Source organism: Mustela nigripes, chromosome 3 (genome assembly GCF_022355385.1).
Source record: "Mustela nigripes isolate SB6536 chromosome 3, MUSNIG.SB6536, whole genome shotgun sequence".
NCBI classification, from domain to species: Eukaryota; Metazoa; Chordata; class Mammalia; order Carnivora; family Mustelidae; genus Mustela; species Mustela nigripes.
This window is the reverse complement of record NC_081559.1, coordinates 188,011,341-188,034,057: the sequence shown is the minus strand read 5'-3', so window position 1 is coordinate 188,034,057 and position 22,717 is coordinate 188,011,341. Positions and strand designations below refer to the sequence as shown.

Genomic DNA, 22,717 nt, shown 5'->3' with positions numbered 1-22,717 from the left:
GCAGACTCCCTGCTGAGCACAGAGCCCACCTCAGGGCTTGGTCTCAGGATCCTGAGATCATGACCTGAGCAGAAATCAAGAGTCAGAGAGGCTTCACTGAATGAGCCACCCAGGCGTCCCTTTTTTAATTTATTACACACATACCTTATGGTCATTATGGTTAGTTTACACAACTGATTTTTATGTTAATCAAAACTCTAAGAATGCACTCTAATATTTTCTAATATATTTTAATGAATCGAATACTAAAATCTGATGCCATAGGTTTCAATGTGTTACTAAATCTTCCTCAAGTTCAAAGATAAGACAGTATTACACGCATGGAAGAAAAAAACCCAGCAACTTTCTGTGATGTTATACACAAAGAAGAACCTGTAAATATATATACATTTGTACTATTCATTTTATTACTGTAATTAGTGAAACTTATTTACTCTTGAGAATTTAAAACAATGGTGGAAAATTATTTTTTATGGAAATACTTAAATTGTTTAGCAAGGTTCAAATACAATGCAATTTTAGGTTAAAAAGAATTAAGACCGGTGGAATCAATTTTAGGTTAAAAAGAATTAAGACTGGTGGAATCAACTGCCACCCCAACAAAAGCTCAACAGCCAAACCACACTAAATTGTGTCCTAATGTCCTCAGAACCACTGGACATGAAGCTTTTAAAATTGTCCAGCCCTTATGCACCCCTATGTTTACCGCAGTATTATTTACAATAGCTAAATTATGGAAGCAGCTTAAGTGTCCAATGACAGATGGAGAAAGAAGAAGATGGGATACATACACACACACACACACATACACACACAATGGAGTATTATTCAGCCATTAAAAAGAACGAATGCTTGACATCTGCAACAACATGGATGATCTGGAGGGTATTATGTATGCTAAGTGAGATAAGTCAGAAAAGGACAAATACCATAGGATTTCACTCCTATGTGGAATTTGTGAAACAAAACAAAGGCGCAAAGAGCCAAACCAGGAAACAGACTCCTGACGAAAGAGAACAGATGGTTACCAGAGGGGAGGCAGAGAGCAGGATGGGTTAAATAGGCGATGGGGATTAAACGGTACACTTGTCTTGAGCACTGGGTGATGTATGGATTTGCTGAGTCACTATCTGTAAACCTGAAACTAACAGAACACTGTATGTTAACTATACTGAAATTAAACATTTTTAAATTGTTCAGCCCTTACTTAGCCAGCATGTTGCTGTACCCTATTAGGGCCAGCAATGAAAAGAGCAGCAATATTTCTATGCTGCTGAAACAGAGAATAGAGGCTGCTTACTGAGTTACACTGAGTCAATACACAGAGAACAATGGACGAGGAGGGAAAGAGGCGGATTAGCTGTGTACGGCGAGAAAACAGTGCCAGGAGCTCGGGAGCTAACAGAGGTGCTCAGGGGACAGCTCAAGGGCCTATGCCTCTCACTTCTGTGAAATAAAGCAGTTCCTCAGCCAGTTAAGTTTGTATCTGCTGCCAGCAAATCATTGGGTTCTTTCACAAATCTACATGATAATGAGACTCCAAAAAAAGAGAGCAAAAGATAAGTTAATAGTTAAGTTCTACGTGAAATATTTTATAGTACATATGTGGAGCTGCCTTAATCTTCACTTGCAAACTGCAGAATTAAGCAAGTCTACACAGGAGTTATAAAAGAGTCTACATCCTCTCAACCAAGTATAGTAGGACACTCTCCTCCGCCAGTTAAAAATCAGTACAAGACAGTTAAGGACGTAACTACAGCACAGTACATACCATGAATAAGACACATAATCATCTTTGGATCCCCAAGCTTTAAAATAAGATTTTTTTTTTTCTCTAACACTTCATAAATTATTGTCATAGCATCAGATCAAACAGTAAGAGATTATCCAGCTTTGTTTTTTTCTTTTCCTGCTTATTGGAATGTTTGAAATGCTACTATAAATGCACTGCCATTTTGATGAGGGAACAGAAGGCTGGCTGAGGACCAAGCAAAAGCTGACACCTTGAAACCTTCCCCCACCCCCACACCTGGGTGGGACATATGTGAGGAATATGTTAGGAATCTCCCAGCAATCTTAACTCTTAACATTAATACCTTGCTAAGAAGGGGAAAACGACCTTGACAATGGCAAGGCCTCTGGTATCTGGTATCCTCTAAGTCTTCTTTAGTTTATGAAAGTCCTACTGAAACCTCGCTCTTTCTTTACCTCCCCAACCCCACTGTACATAACCTGCCACCCCTCACAACCTGGGGCAGCAGTTCTTTGTGCCCACAGGTCCTATTCCCCGTGCTTTAATAAACCACCATTTTGCACCAAAGATGTCTCAAGAATTCTTCCTTGATCATCGGCTCTGGGCCTCACCCCCCACTGAACCTCACTCACATTCTAAAACTTCATCAATTTGAGTCTTAAACACAGTTCTTGTCAAGCATTTGTCCTGGTGGTATTTGGTTTAGCAATGCCCCACCTGCTTCGTCTTTGGTTCCTCTGCCTATTCCATCCTTAAGAGGACATGTTCCTCCAGGATCATCTTCTGTCTTTACAGCCTATCCTTTAGTAACTTTGCCCAGTGTCAACTCCTACAAATGCACTCCGAATGTCCTTTCAGGCATCACACACTTACCACAGCCTAAAATGGACTCGACACCCCATATTAATTTCCCCAATTGCTCTTCCTCAGAAAGTCCCCATATCAAACTAGAGCAATTCGCCTAAACAACCACACCTGAAACTTCAGAGTGAATCCCAACTCCCCTTCTCCCTCCACCCCTCATCCAATTAATTCTGTCACCTGTACGTCCCCAGCAGTATACAGACTGGTCCACTGCAATCTACCCCATTGCCATTATCCAAGTCCATAGCCCATCACTCAGATAACTGTACTTTAATAACCTCTAACTGTTCTCCCTCCAACCTCACTTATGTGTTTCCATAGCAACCAATGCTTCTCTTTTAGTAATCTGAGTCATGTTACAAATATACAAGGAATGTGTACCATGCGCCAAGCACTGTATCAAAAGCTATGTATGGAGGCAAAGGAAACAGGTACAAGTGCTTACAAAGCTCCCTGTCTGGTCAGTGTAATTATATGTCCTTGACTTGTCTTCCCCAGCAGACTAGGCTTCAAGAGAGCGGGCATGACATCCACAATGATGTCCATCATGCTCACTATGAGGATACTGCTGTGTCCTCGGTGTCTATAAAAACGGACACATAGCAGGGACTGAATAAATGTGTTAAGACAAAATTACCACACACACACACACACGGCCTTAAAGCTTTCACTTTCCCCAGTGCCAATGACTTACTTCAACTGCCTGCTGGTTATTTCTACCTGTATGACTCACCTGAAACCCAGTCCCCAAATCTAAGCTTCTCCTATGATTCCTCAGGCTTCCGATGCCATCTTCTACTCACATTTCCCCTCCACTTTCTCCTCTAAACTCCATGGCACAGTTCCTAGGGTGCTCACCATTGCCTTCTGTGTGTTACAGCCATCTACACAAAGTTCTACAGACTTCTTAAAGCTAGAGACTGCTTTATTCATCTCTATATTCCCCACCCAGCAGCGCACATGTAGACACTAAAATAACTTGCTGAATGATGTATCTCTAAGAGAAATCCAAACAGAACACAAAAAAAGCTGAAAAGCAACTGCAAGAGCACACTGACGGCACCTATGACTGAAAGGACCACAGGAAGAGATAAGACAACTCCATTCCTGGAGATCATCAGAGCAAAACACGTGAGACACCATTAGCTCAAATAGCTTTGGTGTATCACTAAGCTTTTGATTCTAAATTACCTTGTGTTTTTGTCAGAGGGAATATTCTTCTGAGACTACAAATTTCAATTTTTTTAGAAGCAGCCAACATTATTTCCCTATTGAAACCAAATGCAGAATCCCCCCGTAAAGAGAGCCACTTGAGCTGAAGCTGGGTCAGGCAGAGCAGCCCACCCACTCACAAGTCTGTATTATATGTCCACAAAAGACACTTGGGAAATTTGGGCTCTAAAGGCAGCTCAAGGTTTGTGCCGCCCTCCAATATGGGTCAAGAACCACATGGAATTCTCAGGACCTAACAAAGAGAATCCTGTGCCAGGGAATGGAGCTTTCATAAAGGCAATATAAACAGAACTGACCTGGAACAGGCATCTATCACTCTCTTCTTGCACCTGAATTGCTGCCATTTCATGAACCTGTTGCAGGAAGACAAACCTGGGAGAGCTTCCCACTGCTAGAAGACCAAGCAAAGAATCAGGATGGAACCAAGGGAAAAGGTGGCAAGGAGTAGACAAGATGCTTAAGTCTGTTTCTAACTGGTACTTCGAAGTGAAGAAGAAACTGGCCTGCTGAGGTCCACAGAGTACAGCCCAGCTAAGAGAACGGGGAAAATGCATAAAGGACTTACACCCCAAATCCCTGCTACTGTGCATTCGCCTGGAGTGCTCTTCTCTCCACAGAAGCCCTCCTGGAACCATATATAGCAAATGGTAATAATCCAAGACACAACTGTCTTGTCCTTATAATATACTGATCCAGATAATATGTTCATCAAGTATTTCTACCTCTAATGTACAATTATGTAAATCCTACTACATGTAAGTATCTCTTAGTTTCCACTTAATACAACAAACACCCAGTAAAAACACTTATAACTAAGTTCAAACATTAATTTAAGTTATATGTCATAAAAGGGTGACTCATTTCAATTTCTAAGCCAGACCTTTGGCCTGACACAGTACCTTCTGCAAAGTTTATGAAGCTCGAGGAATTGATGACAGCAAACTTGAACACTTTGTATTTCATTTTCTCTGCCCACCAGGAGTGAGATCCATTTAAAGTTAAGTACAACCACATCACAGAGAACTTTGTAGCAAATTGCCAAGACAGCTGTTCAAAAAGCCAATTAAGTACCAGGGGTGTGAAGAACACTTAGCATTACCCAGAAAACTACCTCAGCAGGAATACCCTGGAGTTCAGGTCGTAAAAATAAAGAGGTACAGCTAAATAACCCACCAACTACAAATAAAAACAAACAAACAAAATAAATAAAAAGCATTTAGAAGGACAAGTCTTCTTGAAGATCGTATAGCAAAAGATTTAATGCCTAATTTTAGAATACAGCAAACTCTTAATTCAGAAGTACAATGAGAGCGCCTGGGTGGCTCAGTCAGTTCAGAGACTGCCTTCAGCTCAAGTCTTGACCTCAGAGTCCTAGGATAGAGTCCCACATCAGGCTCCTCTGCTCAGTGGGGAGTCTGCTTCTCCCTCTGACCCTCCCCCTTCTCATGCTTTCTCTCTCCTCTTTCTTTCAAATAAATAATAAAAATAAATGAAATCTAAAAAAAAAAAAAAAGTACAATGAAAAAACCTGTGTAGCGACTCCTTCTTTAATAAAAATAGGATCACCCTATCTCCTAAATACCTGAAGCTAAAGAGCAGTAAACACATGTGCAAAAGGAAGACTATGAAAGCCTACAAAGAAAGAAAAGTTATAGTAGCTCCCATTTGCTTTAGAGCATATGCAAGAGCAGGCTCATCTCAAGAACTGAATGAACCTGACAAATACAAATGATGAGAGAATTTTGACAGGTTTGACATATTAATCATAGGAGAAAATGCTAGCATTCATTTTACATCATATTTGCCTAGAATCATGTTCATTCTAGAACGCACAATTGTTTCAAACACACACACACACACAGACACTCCCCTACAAACGCTCCATAAACTGAACCCACACATAATGATTCATCTTAACCTTTCAGGTTTTCATGATTGAAACCACCATTTAATAAATCAGATTATTTCTTCCTCCTTTCAGAATAAAATACTAATGATAAAAAAAGCCCCATTATTTTACTTCCTATTAAAAAACAACATTATTCACCAACCACTGCTCAAAGTAAGTCAGAGCATTTTACATCACCTAGCACACGACAGCAATAGCAATCACACAACAAATAAAATGGTTTCCCATATACGGTCAATACTTATTTGATCAATTAATCAAAATTCATTCCTGAAGGCTAAACAAACAGCCAGTTCAGGGCAATATTTTAATGTTAAGGATTCTTCTAGGGAAGAATAATCATGGTGTGCATCAGATTCTCAACAGGATTCATTTTGCAAAAATATTTAAGAATCCCTAACCTAGACAAACATCTCATATCTTTGCTATTGGTCTACCCTTTCCTCCTTCAAGTGGTGGGGGCATACTGGGATTTTGTGTGCCCTCCTCTTCATTTCTGAGAATGTCAGGGACCCGTTTCCTACAGTGTTATCAATAAAAACCTTCCTGTTACCACTATAAAGAGGTACTCCCTTCCTACACAGGGGATCGGGGATCCTCCAGTGGAGTTTAAAGTGGAGTTTATAACAGAGCTGGTTGTTCATACACAAAGACTATGATTCAGAAATATAATAAAAATACCCACATAGGCGGGTCCTGTCCCCGTGCTTTAACTAAACCACTTTCTTTGTACCAAAATAAAATAGAAATAAAAATACCTGCATATTGATTCCTCCTTTAATAAAAATTGGAATCATGTTATCTAATAATACCTAAAGGTAGGCAGCAGTAAACAAATATGCAAACAGAGAGCATGACAGAGTACATGAAATCAGATTTGTCCTCGGCAATCCATCCCATTCCTACAGAAACCCCATTAATGAAAACTGGGTCGTTCCATACCACAGCAGAGCAATATAATGGGTAAAATGTAGCTTTCTCCTAAGAACTAGGACCCTCGTTTTTGACTAAGGAAAAAAAAAAAAAAAAGGTCTCTGCCCCCCTCAACAAAGGACTTTTTTTTTCCTTTTACAGGGATCTGTGGGCTGAGGAGGGGACAGAGAGGCAACACTGAAAACCACTGAAGTTGTTTTAAGCTGCTAACCCGAAATCACCCCCAATGGCAGGCAAGTTCCCCAGAATGCTGGGCTCACTCTTTCCACCTACCCCTCTATCTCCATAGTTCAGCTCCGCAAAGTTACTTGGAACTGTGGAAATCCAGAGATGGAAAAGCGAGGTACGGACAAAGGGGAAGCAGTCTAGGCTCCCTAAAGTAATGTTACCTGAGTCAACCGCAATTTAGGGTCAGGAAAGACCCTGCCCTGACCCAACAGGTCACTGCTGACTCAATCATCCCTGCATGCTCCTTCGGGCCTTCAGATTGAGAAGGCGATCTCTGGGGAGCAGGCTGCGGGGACCCTAGATGGCAAAGCAGGGCTCTGGGCAGCAGGCAGGGCCTGATCTACAACATTTCAATCTTTAAACCAGTGGTTCTCAACCCAGGGACAATTATGACCTCCCCATCCCCTACCCCCCCCCACCCCCGCAGGGAGCATCTGGCAATGCCTGGAGACAGTTTTGAGAGCCAAGACTTTAGGGAACAGGGGAATTTACCACAAGCCTCTAGTGGGTAAAGGCCAGAGTTGCTGCAAAACATCTCGCAAAGCACACGACTGCCCTGTACCTCCCGAACAAAAAAATTATCCAATCCGAGACATCAACAAAGCAAAGTTTGAGAAATCCTGATTAAGACTATGATTTGCAGGCTTCCATTTGTATTCTTGTCTCAGGCCTCACAAATGTTAAAGGCAGGCCTGCTAAGAACTTAATCATAAATTACAGAACTCTTATAGCACTGTTTTAAAGGGAAAAAGTTTATTTCAGGTTTTGGTGTCCGAAGAATAACTTCTGTGATTCCAGTTAACATTCAATCATTCATTTATTCAACATTTACCAAGCACCTATTATGTAATTAAGCACAGTGCTAAGCAAATGTAATGGTGTTAAAAAAAAATTTTTTTTGATGGTATCTGGTAGATTCAATCCTGCCTGGCTCAGAGCAGCATAGTTAGAAAAAATAACGGGGACTCAGAAGTTAGATGCATCTAGTTCTGATCCCATTTCCACAATTTGCTATCATTTACTATCATTATATCACAATTTACTATCATAGACAAGTTACTTAACTTTCTTGAAATTCAATCTCTCTATTTCTATGTTAAATTGGGCCTCCCACAAAGGAAAAGATAATTAAATAAAATAATTCATGTAAAGCACAAAGTATACTGTATCCAATCATTAATTCTCTATTACTAATAGCAAGTTTCAGTTTTTATAAAGTAATCAGTATGCTAGAAATGGCTAATATGCCTATAAAAAGGACAGTCACCATTACTGTGATTGTGACAGACTGAACACAATTTTAGTCAAGCTCAATGCATGGCCTATAAGATCCTTCAAATTCTGGCTCCTATCGCCTCCAGCCTTATCTCCCACCACCTATATCACACCTTTACTGTCACATGTCCCATGAGTGGGAACAGACTGAAAGATGAGATCTGCTAGTAACCAGTGTCAAGCCGAAGGTCACTTTAAGAAAATTCTTGAGCTATAATTCTGGCAGTACACATAGGTACTGGGGGGAAGAGCAAGGAAGGGCATAGAGAACAAATGAACACAAATGGCTCCCAAGCCAGGAATAGGTCATTTGCTTGTAATGCATTTCTAAATGGAAACACCTCAACCAGCATCCGTCTTTCACTTCACAATTCATCAGTATTTTGCACCTCTTTCATAAGAATGGACTGAAAAATAAGTCAAATATAATCAGTCTCATAACTGGGAAAAAACAAATATAGAATGACCACGTTACCACAGCCTAACAAATTTGACCAGATATCAATGCCAACATCTAAGTGAGAAAAGAAAGCCTTAACCACAAATTACTGAAAGTATAGTTATATAGAGCAAAAAATGGCTAACAGTTTCAGTTCCCCTTAGCCATATACAATACCTTTACATAGATCATAACAGAGCACATTTTACTGGACCTGTTTTTAGGCAAAATACCAGCTACAGAACCTCTTTCACATTACTAGTTAATCAAAAAGAAAGTCTGTGGGCCTATACAACCAGCTATCTACTGAGCACGTCAGTGAAATCCTCGGCCTTCTTCCCCCAGACTCCTGTGACAAGACTGAAACAAAAACAATCATGTTAAGTTTTCTTATAAGCTCACATGTCTGACTTGAGTTTTGGCTAAGTTTACTTTTGTCCTTGAGTAACCTCACAGAAAAAATTGGAGGGAGAGGGTAAACTAAGATCAACTTTGTGCTAGAAAACCAAAAATAAACTTCATCTATGCTCCTTGTGGTTAAGGATTATAGAGAGGAAATCTGCGTTCAAGCCAGGTGTGACCTTAGTCAAGTAACTGAAATTCATTGAGTCTTAGTCTCCTGATACAAAAAAGAAAAGAAAATGACTGGATTTAAGAAGCTTTAACATTTCTTCCACTCAAATTCTGATTCAGAGTTTGAAAATCTTTACCATCAAAATGTTTCTTAATGGTCCTTTGAAACTACAGGAAGAAATAAAGGCCTCTAGAGAAATTATGTATCAAATTATAAGTTTGTAGATTTGAAAAGATCATTTAGGGAAACACTCTTGAAATCTGTGCTTAGTGATTATTGCAAACTACTGGCTGAATACAGAGTGACACAATCACAGAACTGCCCCTGTGTCCGTAGCACCTTCCCATCAGACATTCTTCCAGGTAGTTGCTTTCTGAAAAAGAGCATGGCTCTCCAAAATAATTCCAATGAAGCTACCATTAACATTCATGAGATAATGCAATTGCTTAGCCTTCAGAGGTGTACCATGCTACATCAGATTCTGCTGATTAACACCAGTTTCAGTGATTTGAGAGTATCAGTATTCCAAATAAGCAACATAACAGCAATAGTAGAATCATTTCAAGACTTGGAGCAATGGTCACTTTCAGAATTACAGAATCTGAGAGATGCTAGTGATCATCTCTAAGAGAAAAGCATTACCTTTATTCACTAGAGCTTTAAGGATTAACTAGATGAGCTTACAAACAAGCCTCTGAACAACATTAAAAAAAAAAAAATCAGTTTATTTGGAGAGATTACATCCTAAAACCATCCCCAAAGATGAAAAAGAAAATTCCCAAAGTAATAATTTTGCTGTCTCTTCTTAAGTTGAAATTTATTCTACAGGCAGAGTTTCTGAGAAGTACCACTGTCTGCTGAACTATCCCAGCAATTTCTGGAGGTTCTGGCCATAAAAGGAGACAAAAAGCAACCTGAACACCACTTCACAGGAGTACTACCAGCTGGTACCACTTTCATGCAGTCATAGAAACTGTACCATAATAAATATTAACAGTAATGACAAGTAATTCAAACATTTCACTTGCCTTCCAATCAGGTCATAAAATCTGCGTTCTTAAGTATGCAAACACAGCATGGTTCATTTTACACTGTAAATCATATATTTTAGTGCCTGGGTGGCTCAGTTGGTGGTTAAACAGCAGCCTCTGGCTCAGGTAATGATTCCAAGGTCCTGGGATTGAGTCCAGCATGTGGCTCCCTGCTCAGTGGGGGGCCTGCTTCTCCCTCTCCCTCTGCTTGCTGCTCCCCCTACTTAAGTGCTCACTCTCTCTGTCAAATAAATAAAAATCTTAAAAAAAAAAAAAAAGAAAAGAAAAGAAAAGAAACAAGTTTCCTAAATCCACTCCATGAAGCTAATCTTAGAACTAAAAATCTGTTTAATTTGTAACATATTTATCTTGTGATTTTACCAATAAATTCCATTTGAAGCCTTAACTTTCAAGAAGAGGTTTTTATTCCCTCCCTTTTTCTTTCTCAGACAGTAAGAGTAGCACAATACTAATCTCAAATATCCCTGAATGACATGAATTTAGAAATTGTAATTATAATTATGATGATATTCCTCTAGTCTAGAGGAATACGATGAAAATCTAAACCGCTGACATATTAAATGAATACAAAATTCAAGACCATGAATTAAGGGCACACATTACTGTGTTCAGAAAACAAAATCCACCTTACCCACACATGTAGGAGCGGTTGAAAGTAATCGTTTCATCAAGATCATTCACAGCATTACATAAACCTTTCTAATATCCGGAAATAACTCTTTACCCTCAAAGAGACAAAACATGCATTTGGCTGACCTGGAAATCCAGTGTCTCCTATGCCTACCAAAATCAGGACGGTGAAGAGTTAGGAATTTAAGTAACATGAGCTAATTAGGAGCTATTTACAAGTGTTTACAGATTTTACAATATGGAACACTTACTCAAAAGCGCCCTAATTGAAAACAATCTCTAATCAGTCATCGTGCTTCCTCCTGTCCAAGATTAGGGAATCTCTTTAGTTTGCACAGATCTATTTACGGGCCACTGGGTTTAAAGTCACATGGTAATTCTCTGGGTCGTTCCGAAATGGGTCATTAGTAATACTGCTTACCCGGTTTATCCAAAACGTCCCCCAAATCCACTGTTTTCAAACTTTAGTGTCCCTCAATAACAGCAAGGCCACTTATTAAGCACACAGATTCCAGGGCCCAAGCTACGGTGTCTCAGTGCCTAGGGAGGAACCCTAAACAGCATTTTTAATCAGCAGCCAGGTCAATCTGATGCAGGTGCTCCAACAGCCACATTTTGGGGCACAGACGCCTAAACAAGTCGGAAAAGAGCACCTACTTCAGCCACCCCCGCGCGTTACGGACAAGGAGAAAGTCGGGGCGGCTGCGGGAACTCCGCGTCCCTCGAGGAAGAGCTCTGGGCTGGGCCCGGATTCCCCGGAGCCGTGCGTCCCACAAGGCGATGCCTAGTTCCTGAGGAAGTGAGTAGGTGACACGACCGCAGTTATCTTCAGCATTTCCAACAAGTCCCCACTGGCTCTGTAGAGGACTGCGGAAAGAGCGTGGACTTCGTGAAGTCCCACAAGTCTACGTTACTCCAGCTCGGCCACTTACGAGCCGAGCGTCCTTAACGCTCGGGCCTCAGTTTCCCCGTCTGTGCAACGGGCTCACGCCACCCCGCGGGAAGGCTAAGCCGAAACGAAAGTAACTCAGCGGGTCGCGGGCACTTCCTGGCTCTGCCCGGCCGGGCCCGGCTTCCCCGCCGCCGCAGCGGGCACCCCGGAGTGCGCGCCCAGCCGGCCGCCGCTTCCCAACGCCCCCCGCCCGGCCCGACCCTCGGCCGGACACTCACGGGTAGGCATGGTGACCCCGAGCCGGGCTCGCCGCCGCACGGAGGCTCAGCGGGGCCGCGCAGGGCTCGCCGACCGCACCATGGCGGGCCGGCGCCGGGCCGCGGAGCCCCGGACCAGGCGAATGACGAAGGGCGGAGGGAGTGGACGCGGACCCGGCGGCTCCCGCAGCGCGAAGCCAGCGACAGCAGCCACCGCGGGCCCAGCTGTGCGCCGGTCGCCGCGTTGGGCGTCCCCGCGCCCTGACGTCATCCCGTCGCCTACGCGCCGGCCCCGCCCCCGCCCTGCGGCCGAGCTCCGCCCAGGAGCGGTACTGCCGGAGCAGGGGGCGGGGACTAGGGGAGGGCCGTCAGCCGTCTGGAATAACTTGGGGCTCTGTTTTGACTGATTTGAGTCATACTCCTTTCCACGAGTCCTTGCTCGCGGTGCATTTTCCGATATCCACGTCTTACACTTGCACCGCTTGATGATTTTGTGAGGGTGCGCAGGATTGCTTTAAGTGCATGGAATACCTGGGGGCTTTTTTTGTATGAGCTGTTGAACTTGCATTGCGTTCTACTTCTCTGACAGCATGATCAGAGACGCCCTGGGGTCATTCGGGGTGATGGCAGAGCGTTTTTTGAGAGGACAGAAATGTAATGTTCTCTTCCCCGCGGGTGACTTTCAGAGTCATTTTACGCCTGAGGAGTCAGTCTCGGGAGAGAGCGGTTCTATCCACTTGATAGGGAAAAGCGGAAATCCAGCGCCCTGGATTTTTCCAGACTCAGTGTCATTAATAAACATCGTATCTATCAGTCACCGAAATGAGCGTTCAGCAGAGCGCACACACTTTGCTAGGCCCCGGGGGCTGTGGACAGCGTGTATGGAAAAATAGGAGAAAGCCACTAGAGGCCACAGTGTTTCTCAAAGTGGTTCAGGATCTTTTGGTGCCTGATTCACTTGGGAACCTGTCGAAAAGCAGATTCATGGTTCCTGAACCACACCCGCTGAATCACACGTATAATTAATTCAAATTAAGTACTTATATTTGAGAAGCTTTGTCCTAGAGAGTAGGGCCAGCATTCTGGTTAGACAATGATACCACGCAGTACTGAAAGAAGAGAAAGAAGATGAAAATAAGGAGTCAGAAAGCGCTTGGGGGAAATGAGTTTCGGGTGGACTTGGAGAAAAGCAGAATCTGAATTAGCCAAGAATTGGAGGGCCCTTGAAGAGGCTGGGGAAGGGTGGAGGGCAATAAAGAGCTAATCACAGAAGCTGGTGGAAGGGGAGGAGATTGTGTGCAGAGGCTATATACCAGACCTTCTCTTGCTAAGGGTAACAGCCAAACTACCAAATGCTCAGCCAACACTTAACTTACCCTTCAATGCACTTTTGCACATTTTTATCATCTACAACATCTTTCTTGCTCCCAGTTTTTGCCCTGAGACATTTTACTATCTTAACTTGCTTCTGCTGTAGCATTTTTCCCATTGAATCTTAACCAGACTGTCATAAGGGCTCACATTCCACCACTGGACTATGTGCTTTTCAGAAAATGGCAAATACCGTAGTCCATATTTATGTATCCCTACCTGGCACACAGTAGGGGGCTAGAGCATTTTTGTTTAGTAACTATTTAACAAAGTGTGTATTCATTCAGTGACTATGGAAAAAAAAACAGGTAAAATAGAATTAGTTAACAAACAACCTTGCAAACTTGGAATTTGTCCTTTGAGAAACCATTCTAGGCTCTCTATGAAGACAGTGGCATTGAATAATCAGAAGTAGGGTTCTGCATAGTAGACACCATGATACAGAAACCACGGAGGGGAGTCCTTAGGATTGACACTGAAGAGAATGTTAGGTGCCTGGTCTTAGTGGTGACTATGGAAAAGGAATGAGATGAATCTTACTGCAGCAGAAGAATCCCTGGGATTTGTTGGCTGCTGGCTTGGGAGCAAAAGAGAGGCATCTGTTAGTTATGTAACTCCAAGGCTGAAAGAAGAAAATGAATGATACTGCAGTAGACAAAGTTGTCTAAAGCAGTAGACAATTTGGGAGGGAATGCTGTTTTAGGGAAGGGGTGTGAAGAGAGGATGTGAGTTTCTCTTTGACACATTAAGCTTGAGGCAACATCCAAGGGAGACATTCTAGTGAATAGTTCTGAAGGCAGGTGTGCATACCAGGCTGAAGGCAGATGGAGGTATCTCAAGGTTGGAGATTTGGGAAGCTTTGGCCCACAGACCAGAAGCTAAAGCCAGGAGTCAGAGAAACCCTGCTGAGGGAGGGTGTGGAGCCAAAGAGAAAGAGATAGAGGAGATCCAAAGGGCACAGTGCCCTGTAAGCCAAAGGAGGATATGATTCCAAAGGACAGACATCTCTGTTTACATCACTCAAAAAAAAGATGCAAATCCCAAAGGTCCTAAGATAGTCTGGCCCATAATGAGTCTGGTTCTTTTTTTTTTTTTTTTTTTTTTTTTTTTTACTTTAAATCCCCTAGGCTTTTTGGTTTGTATCATTGCCAGAAATTAAATCAGCAGCCAAAGATTCTGGGAAAGGACAGCTGAAAGTCAAGAATAATAACCTCATAATTGTTATTGATCACATACAACATACCTAAGTGTTTTCTGGGTTTACACATGGTCTGGTTTACACAGAGACCCCTTTTCCCTATCAAATCCTCTGGATCACCCTCTGTTTGTGTACCCCCTTCTCCTTTTCTCTGAGAGGACTAATTCTGCTACCACTTTCTTTAGACTTGATCTAAGACTGGTAGCCTCTCCTGGACCACCTCTGGCTTGCAAACACCCATCCATCCCTTCTGCCAGTACTCCCTTTTTGAAACTCTATTTGGGCTGGTAGGAAATACATTTTATCCATCTGTCAGTCCTCACACTGCCCAGTACTTGTACTTGCACACCCTGTCTGGCTGACCCAGAAATGGGTCAGATTCCTCTTCCAGAAAAAAAGCCTGCCTGATACTATCAGTTAAAACGATATTAAAAAGATTGTCATTGGCATCCTATTGGAACATTAGCTTTTGGTCAAATTGCCCAAAATAACTGCTTCCAGTTTAGTCCATTATTTGTTCCAATTTCTAAATTGGGCACAGAGACAATTCACTTTTAATTGGCACACGTTTTAGTGTTCCAAGGTAATTGCCAGCAAATTGACAGTTTATAGGAATTAATTGCAAAGATATTTATTTCCCCCAAAAGTTTATTCCCGAAAGGTCATCATGATATAATCTGATGCTCTCATTGCTTAGTTTTCCTTCTTGATCAGTATTTATACCAAGGATATGCCCTTTTTGTGTCATTTCATTCCATTTTATTTCTGACTGCCATTGCTTAAGAGTGACTCAGGGCTTCCCAGCTCTCATGAAGCATTAAAAAAAGCACAGACATTGGATTTAGCAAACCTGAGTTGGAATCCTTCCTGCCTTCCCCTTTACCTGACCTTTTGACAATCCATGGCCTCTCTGGATTTACTTTCCTCAAATCAAAATCAAGAGACATTCTCTTTGGTTGTGATGCTCTGTGAATCTTCTCAAGGTAGTAGTTCTCAAACTTGACTGACCTCTGAACTAATTGGGGGAGCTTTAAAGAATATCCACCCCCAGATCCTAGTTCCAAGATTCTGACGTAGTTGGTCTGGTGCATGACCTGGGCCTGGACCCAGTTTAAAAGCTCACCAGGGGTTTTGGGGCAGCGAGGCTGAACTCTACTGCCTTAGGAAAGAAGTAAGCAAGACGAGGTTCTAATCCAGAGTCATACACCTGTCATTGGGCCATTTCTGCTATCAAGTAAGCTCATGCATTTTGAGATCACTGGCCTCAGAACTCTAGAGTAATTTTCTCGCTCATGTGCTAGTCATACTAGTTGCAAACATACATGAGAACAAATGGGAAGGATAAACCTCTAATCCAAAAGGTCATTACCAACCTTTCTGGGCCAACTGGAACACAGTGCAAGGCACAACCTCCTGAACATCCCATGAGCCAAATATCATAGTCCTCTGTGCTTTGTAAAGACAACTGCAAATAGATAGAGAGCAAAATTCTGAGATAATTAGGAGCTCTTGATTAAATCAGCCAAAACAGCTGGAAACCCTTTCTTAGAAACACTATCATTTTAAACAATTAGAGGAAAGCATTATCTCTTATTGTTACTTACTAAACTGCTTTAGCACTTAACACAAAATGTAGTGAAGCTGCTAAAAGGAGAGAAAAAAAAAAGTACTCCTTTAAATGTGGTGGGATTCTGAGTGGTGAGTCCTGTATGAGACTTTTATGACAACTGGAATCAAATCTTATTTATTGCTGTATCTCCTATATGGGTGCCAAGTAAATATTGGAGGGAGGAAAAGAGGAAGACAGGGAAGGAATGGAGAGAGAAGCATAAAGACATAGAGACAAGAAGCAAACAAACAAATACATCAAAGAATGGAAGAGGCCTTTTGTGGTAGACCGGAAGCAATAGCCTCCCATTCTTTCCCTGACTGTGCGCATACTCTTGCAGGTGACTCCTCCCAAAAGAAGCCCACTGTCTCCACTCCAGAATCTGGGCTGGCCTTACAACCTTGGCTAATAAATAAGACAATGGCAAACTCTGCATAAGCAGAGACTTAGAAAATGTGAACATTGGGCTCCCTTTTGGAGGAGAGGCCCCAATCATCCCAGCCCTTCCAAATGAGGCCACCATAAATTAGGCAAAACCAAGTGATCCACCAGTTCAGCAAGGATTGAAGAGTGAGTATAACCAAGACCAACATTAAGACTGCCTCTCTGAGGCCCCTGGATGGCTCCGTGGGTTAAAGACTGCCCCTCTGAGACCAGGCCCAATTGTCAACCCACAGGAGCATGAGATAAATGGGTATTTTAAGCAACTCATTTTAAGTTTGGGGGTGGTTAGTTATGCACTCCATAATCACTCTTACTAGTTATCATTCCAACTGTAGCTAACTAATCCCTATTTTATAAAAATCATTACAGTGTGTGGGGGGGGTGTTGCCTGGGTGGCTCAGTCGGTTAAGGGTGCAGCCCTTGATTTCAGTTCAGGCCATGATCCCAGGGTGGTGGGATTGAGTCCTGCCTAGGTTCTGCTCTCAGCGTGGAGTCTTTTTGAGATTCTCTTTCTTTCTCTCTCTCTCTCTCTCTCCCCTCCCCCACCCTGCTATGCTCTCTCCCACTCTCAAATAAATAATTTTTTTAAAAAATTAATAGGAAGTTGGGGTACCTGGGTGACTCAGTGGGTTAAGCCTTTGCCTTCTGCTCAGGTCATGATCCCAGGGTCCTGGGATCAAGCTCCACATCAGCTCTCTGCTCAGCAGGGGGCCTGCTTCCCCCCCCCACCCCCCCCCCCCCCCTTCTCTGCCTACTTGTGATCTCTCTCTCTGTGTTAAATAAATAAATAAAAATATTCTTAAAAAATTTATAGGAAGTAAATTTATCAAGATCTTAATTTGTTCCAAGTAGCATGCTAAGTATCTTACATGCATTTCCAGACATTAGCCTCACAAAACCTGAGTAGATAAATATCCCCATCGTTTTAATATGAGGAGCTTAGATTAAAGTTGGGCAAATGGCCCTGGAATTTGAACTCAAGTTTGTTGGCCCCCAAACCCAAACTCCTAACTATAGGTAGTACAAAGAATCAACTGATGAGGAAATCAGAGGGCTGGACAGGAGAAGGTATATTTAGATTTAAGTGGAGCTAGCAACAATTGTCTCTTTTCCAGTTTTCCTTTCAGAATAACTGTGAAATCCTTCAGAAGAAAAATTATGTTTTCCAACTGTTTCAAAGATTTATAAGAAAGTCAATAGTTTTGTTTTGTTTTTTTTTTTAAGATTTTATCTATTTATTTGACGGAGAGAGAGAGAGAGTAGAGGCAGAGGAAGAGGGAGAATGTGGCTCCCTGCTCAGCTTGGAGCCCAACGTGGGACTTGATTCTGGGACTCAGGGATCATGACCTGCGCCAAAGGCAGAGGCTTAATCAGCTGAGCCATCCAGGCATCCCAAAGTCAGTAAGTTTTTTGTTTGTTTGTTTGCTTTTAGATTTTATTTACTTATTTGACAGATGGAGATCACAAGTAGGCAGAGAGGCAGGCAGAGAGAGAGGAGGAAGCAGTGTCCCTGCTGAGCAGAGAGCCCGATGCAGGGCTCCATCCCAGGATCCCGGGATCATGACCTGAGCCGAAGACAGAGGCTTTAACCCATTGAGCCACCCAGGCACCACCCAAAGTCAGTAAGTTTTGTATCGGTTCTTTTTTCATAGGCTGGAAACTGACTTGCAATTAGAGTCAGGTGCAGGAGTGCAGGAACACCTGGATCCAGGGGTCCTAAACAGACTAGATCCAGCCACTAACAACATCCAAAGGTAGAGACACAGTGGTGGTACAACAAGAAAGGGATTTCTTTCAGCGAGGCTTCCACCAGGAAGACAGTAGACTAACATCTCAAAGACTGTCTCCATAGTGCCAAAAATACTTTCAGCTTTATAGAAGGAAAACGTGGGACAAAAGTCTGTGGGTCCCTGCAGGTGGGCAGTGGAAGTCACATTGATCATTGTCCTGGGGTCACCTAGAGTCTTGCTGGATCAGGGAAGTCCTTTTTGTTTGAGGGGGTAGTTTCAGTTCTGGTGACAAGATGCTCTGCCCCTGGGGTCTTTTACCTGAGTTAAGAGATAAGCCACAAAGGCTCGATAAGGAAGTTTGAGGTCAAAACCATGGTAGGTAAAGTCCTCTTTCACAAACACCACATAGTTGTCAGATTTCCTCTTGCTTGAGAAGATGGAAATAAATGGTGACAGTTGAATATTGTTTTCAAATAAGTGAAAATAAGTTTTAAACTGTTGCATCCAATGGGACCTGTAATGCTTGTGAAGTTCCTATGAGAAATATTTGTGCATAAATCGTGCCATCCCAGAATTTCATGTAGCTACTGAGAATAAGAGAGGCAAATATAACGATCTATGAAATTTGTCTCACATAAGGTAACAGAGTCGCAGATAATATCACTGCTAGTTGTGTTTACCTTGAATCGTGAATGGAGGAAAGGGTAGTTAGAAATAAAGCCAGAATTTTATGCCTTTGATGCAGAAACCCTGTTGCAGTCAAGCCCTACTTATATCCAATGAAATGAGGAATGGGAGCGGCAGACCTGCTTGGGAATACTAGAAAGGACAGAAGGAAGGAAGGAAGGAAGAGAGAGAGAAAGGAAAAAGAAAAGAAGGAAGGAAGGAAAGAAGGAAAGAAGAAAATCAAACATCTTACGAGTAGGTGGCTGAAACCAGTTGTTGTGTAATACCAGAATGTTGTATAACACTTTTTATTGGAAAATAATGGGACTGTATTTTGAGTAACAATTTGAGTGGTCTGTAGGTCTTGTATTTTCAACTACAGTATATATTTATTTTATGAGAGCAAGAATTAGGGGTTCCTCAGTGGCTCAGTAGAGTGTCTGACTCTTGATCTCAGCTCAGGTCTCGATATCAGGGTTGTAAGTGCAGTCTACTTAAAAATACATATATAAGTAAATAAGTAAAATAAATAAGAGAGCAAGAATTAGGCCTAAGCTAGCATTTTAGGTACCACTTTCGGGGGGGAGGGTTGGGGAGGAGACATGGGAAAGTTTCCTCACATCAACAAGAAATTCTCTGGACACCAACTGGGTGTCCTACAATTCAACTCAATTCTGATACTACCTGGAGATAATGACCGTTTCCATGAGTTAAGAATTTGGTCCTACCAGACTGTTCCCCATAGCGCACCATCCCCAGCTATGGATGCCAGCCACCAGGGGCAAACCTAGGCTATTACCTCTGCTCCTGCCTGACACAGGGAAATTCAAGAGACTCCATGAAAAATGGCTTTTTCTGCCCCTTCCCCACTTTTATTCTTTCTAGGACCTGCACCTCTGCCTTATATACATCTTATAGAATGGATAATGTCCTCCTTGTCAAGGTCAAGGGCTCAGTGATGTCTTTAGAGTCTTCCATCCCCATAGATACCCTCTAAGAAGTGACTGGGTGTTATCCTCATGAACTTTCCAAGACCACTGACTCATCAGACCCCTGACTCCAGGGCACAAGTGACTTACCGAGGACACCTAAACACTGGTCTTTGTTTTTGGATGCCTGAGAGGAACTTTCGTTTCTGAATCTCCCGGATGCTCTATTTCTCTCTCTCTCTCTCTCTCTCTCTCTCTCTGTGTGTGTGTGTTTTCAAAAAACTCTGCTCTCACTTCCTCTGAGCTCACATTTGATTTCTAACCTGTGCAAAGCCAAGGACCCTCTTGGTTGGTCCTACAGGATCCCCTCTGGTCCTGGGCCATAGCCTGCCTGTATCATGACCACCCAGCTCTAGATGAGGAGTTCTAATGATCCCTCCTTGGCAACTCAATTCAGATGCCAGTTGCAAGTCCACATTATTCCGTGTACTTCTGACCAACTGGCTATACATCAAAAGTTCCCATGACCCTTCCTTGGGTTTAATTTGCTAGAGTGGCTCACAGAACACAGAGAACATTTTACTTACAGCTCACTGGTTTCCTATAAAAGGATGTAACTCAGGAACAGCCAGATGGAAGAAATGCATAAGGTGCATTTGTGGAGTCGAGTATGGAGAAAGTGTGGAGAAAGAATTCAGAGCTTCCATGACCTCTCTAGGCATACTACTTCCCCCAAGTCCCCATGTGTTCACCAACCGAGAAACTCCCCAAACCCAGCCCTTTGGGTTTCTATGGAAGCTTCGTTACACAGGTATGGCTGATTAACTCACTGGCCACCTGCAATTAAACTTAATCTCCAACCTCCCTGCCCTCCACAGAGGTGTGGGGTGGGAGACTGGAAGTTCCAACCCTCTAATCACGTGGTTGGTTCTCCTGGTAACCAACCTCCACCCTTAGGTTATTTGGGGCTTTCCAAAAGTCACCTTATTGACACAACAAAATACATTTTTATCTCTTTCATCACAAGAAACTCCAAAGATTTTAGGAACTGTGAGCCAGGGACTTAGACAACCACCAAAGAGAATATATTGGTCATCTGAATGACCAAATATTTATATTTTTGATAAATCACAATATCACACTGGAGAAATTAATTCCATGTATTTTTGGTTAATGCATGACTCAAATGACCGTGCTACATCTAAAATGTGCACTAAGCGAATACAGCAGTGCTGGGAGCATCAGAGAGAGCAAATATATCCTGCCATGGAGGTATCTAATGTAAGATTGAAAAATGCTCAGGGCTCAAAAAGTTGAGCTATAAAATCAGAGCACCAGATTTGCTCACTTCTAAGGTGTATGGTTTTTTGCTTTTGAATGTTTCTGGAGTAAGGGTCCGCCTGATGTTTGATGTCTGCTGCAAGGGCCCAGCCTTGGAAGGACAGGTCTAAGTTTCTGCCTTACTCAAATAGATCCCAGGCAATTGTTCCAGCATTACACTCATTAATAGGACACCATGTGGTCAAATTTTAATGTGAATTTTCATTCCTGCTTGTTGCTTAGATGAGCTCAAAGGACTAGACTAGAATGCAACATTAAAGCAAAACCTATCATGTATGCAGGTAGTAAAACTAAAAACAGTAGAAATGGCCAATCTCCTCAAGTAGATCATACATCTATTTAGAATATTGATAATAACAACAATAATGAGACTTTTCAAAGGGGAATTAGTGTGACAATATCATGCAGCAAGCTATCATTCATCACCCACAGTTCCATTTGTAAATGCTTCCAACTGGTTCTGAGAGACACTTTTTTACTTTCAGTGAGAGAAAATGCAACTAAGCAAAAAAATAACACACACACACGATGCTATTGATGAGGGATCCTTGAGCTCAACGGTCAAGACCATAAGAGACTCTTAATCTCAGGAAACAAACTGAAGGTCGCTAGAGGAGAAGAGGGTGAGAGGGATGGGGTGGCTGGTGAGGGACATTGGGGAGGGTATCCGCTATGGGGAGCGCCGTGAATTGTGTAAGACTGGTGATTCACAGACCTGTACCCCTGAAAAAAAAAACAACAACATATTATATGTTAATAAAAAAATAAAATTAAAAAAAGAGAAAGTATTATTGAGACATTTTATGGTGCCAAAAAAGTTTATTTATTTATTTGTTTGTTTTTTATTACAGCCTGAGGACAGGACCCATGGGCAGAAAGAGCTGCACAGGGATTATAAGGAATGACTGATTATGTAGGGTTTTTTATCCTATGGAGGGGAAGGTGATGTTAGGGCTCCAGGAAATTGAATCTGTAGGTTCCTGGAGGCCTGGCTATTCTCAAGATTGTGTTTTTCTTGTAAATCATTAAGACAGTGACAAACTGATGGAGCTTCATGTCCTCCATGACTGTAATCTTTATCAGCTGACCATTTGTTTTTTCCTTACTTTGTTCTTGCGCAGTCATGAGTGCCTGAGAAATACACACATCTCCCACTCCCACCTTAGGGACGGTTGTGTAGAGTGTCACTTTGCCTTTTGCCCTCGGATTGCCTTTTGTTGTCTCATCACTATGAACTTAATCAGATAGTAAATATAGCTAAAACTCTCATATACTTTGACTAGCCTCAAAACACTACTGTCAAAGCAAAAGTTGCAATAGAGGCCAAGATCAGGTTCATGAAAATCAGCATGTCTTCATGATTATCCACATAACTCTTGAGAGACAAATG

At 42.3% G+C, this 22,717-nt stretch overlaps 1 protein-coding gene across 4 annotated transcripts in view; it reads right to left on the bottom strand.

Moving 5' to 3' along the window:
• The window catches only part of EFR3A (EFR3 homolog A), a 113,908-nt gene extending 101,581 nt beyond the window's left edge, over positions 1-12,327 (bottom strand). For 2 of the 4 annotated variants that reach the window (XM_059395178.1, XM_059395177.1), the window contains exon 1: positions 12,061-12,327. Coding sequence is in view for 1 of the 4 variants with exons in the window: in XM_059395177.1 (XP_059251160.1) it covers positions 12,061-12,070 (10 nt within the window). In the remaining 3 variants the exon portion in view is untranslated. Of the gene's footprint in view, positions 1-11,311; positions 11,453-12,060 lie in introns of those variants that run through there. The other 2 variants (XM_059395180.1, XM_059395179.1) reach the window with 2 other exon arrangements.
• Positions 12,328-22,717: the final 10,390 nt, after the last annotated feature.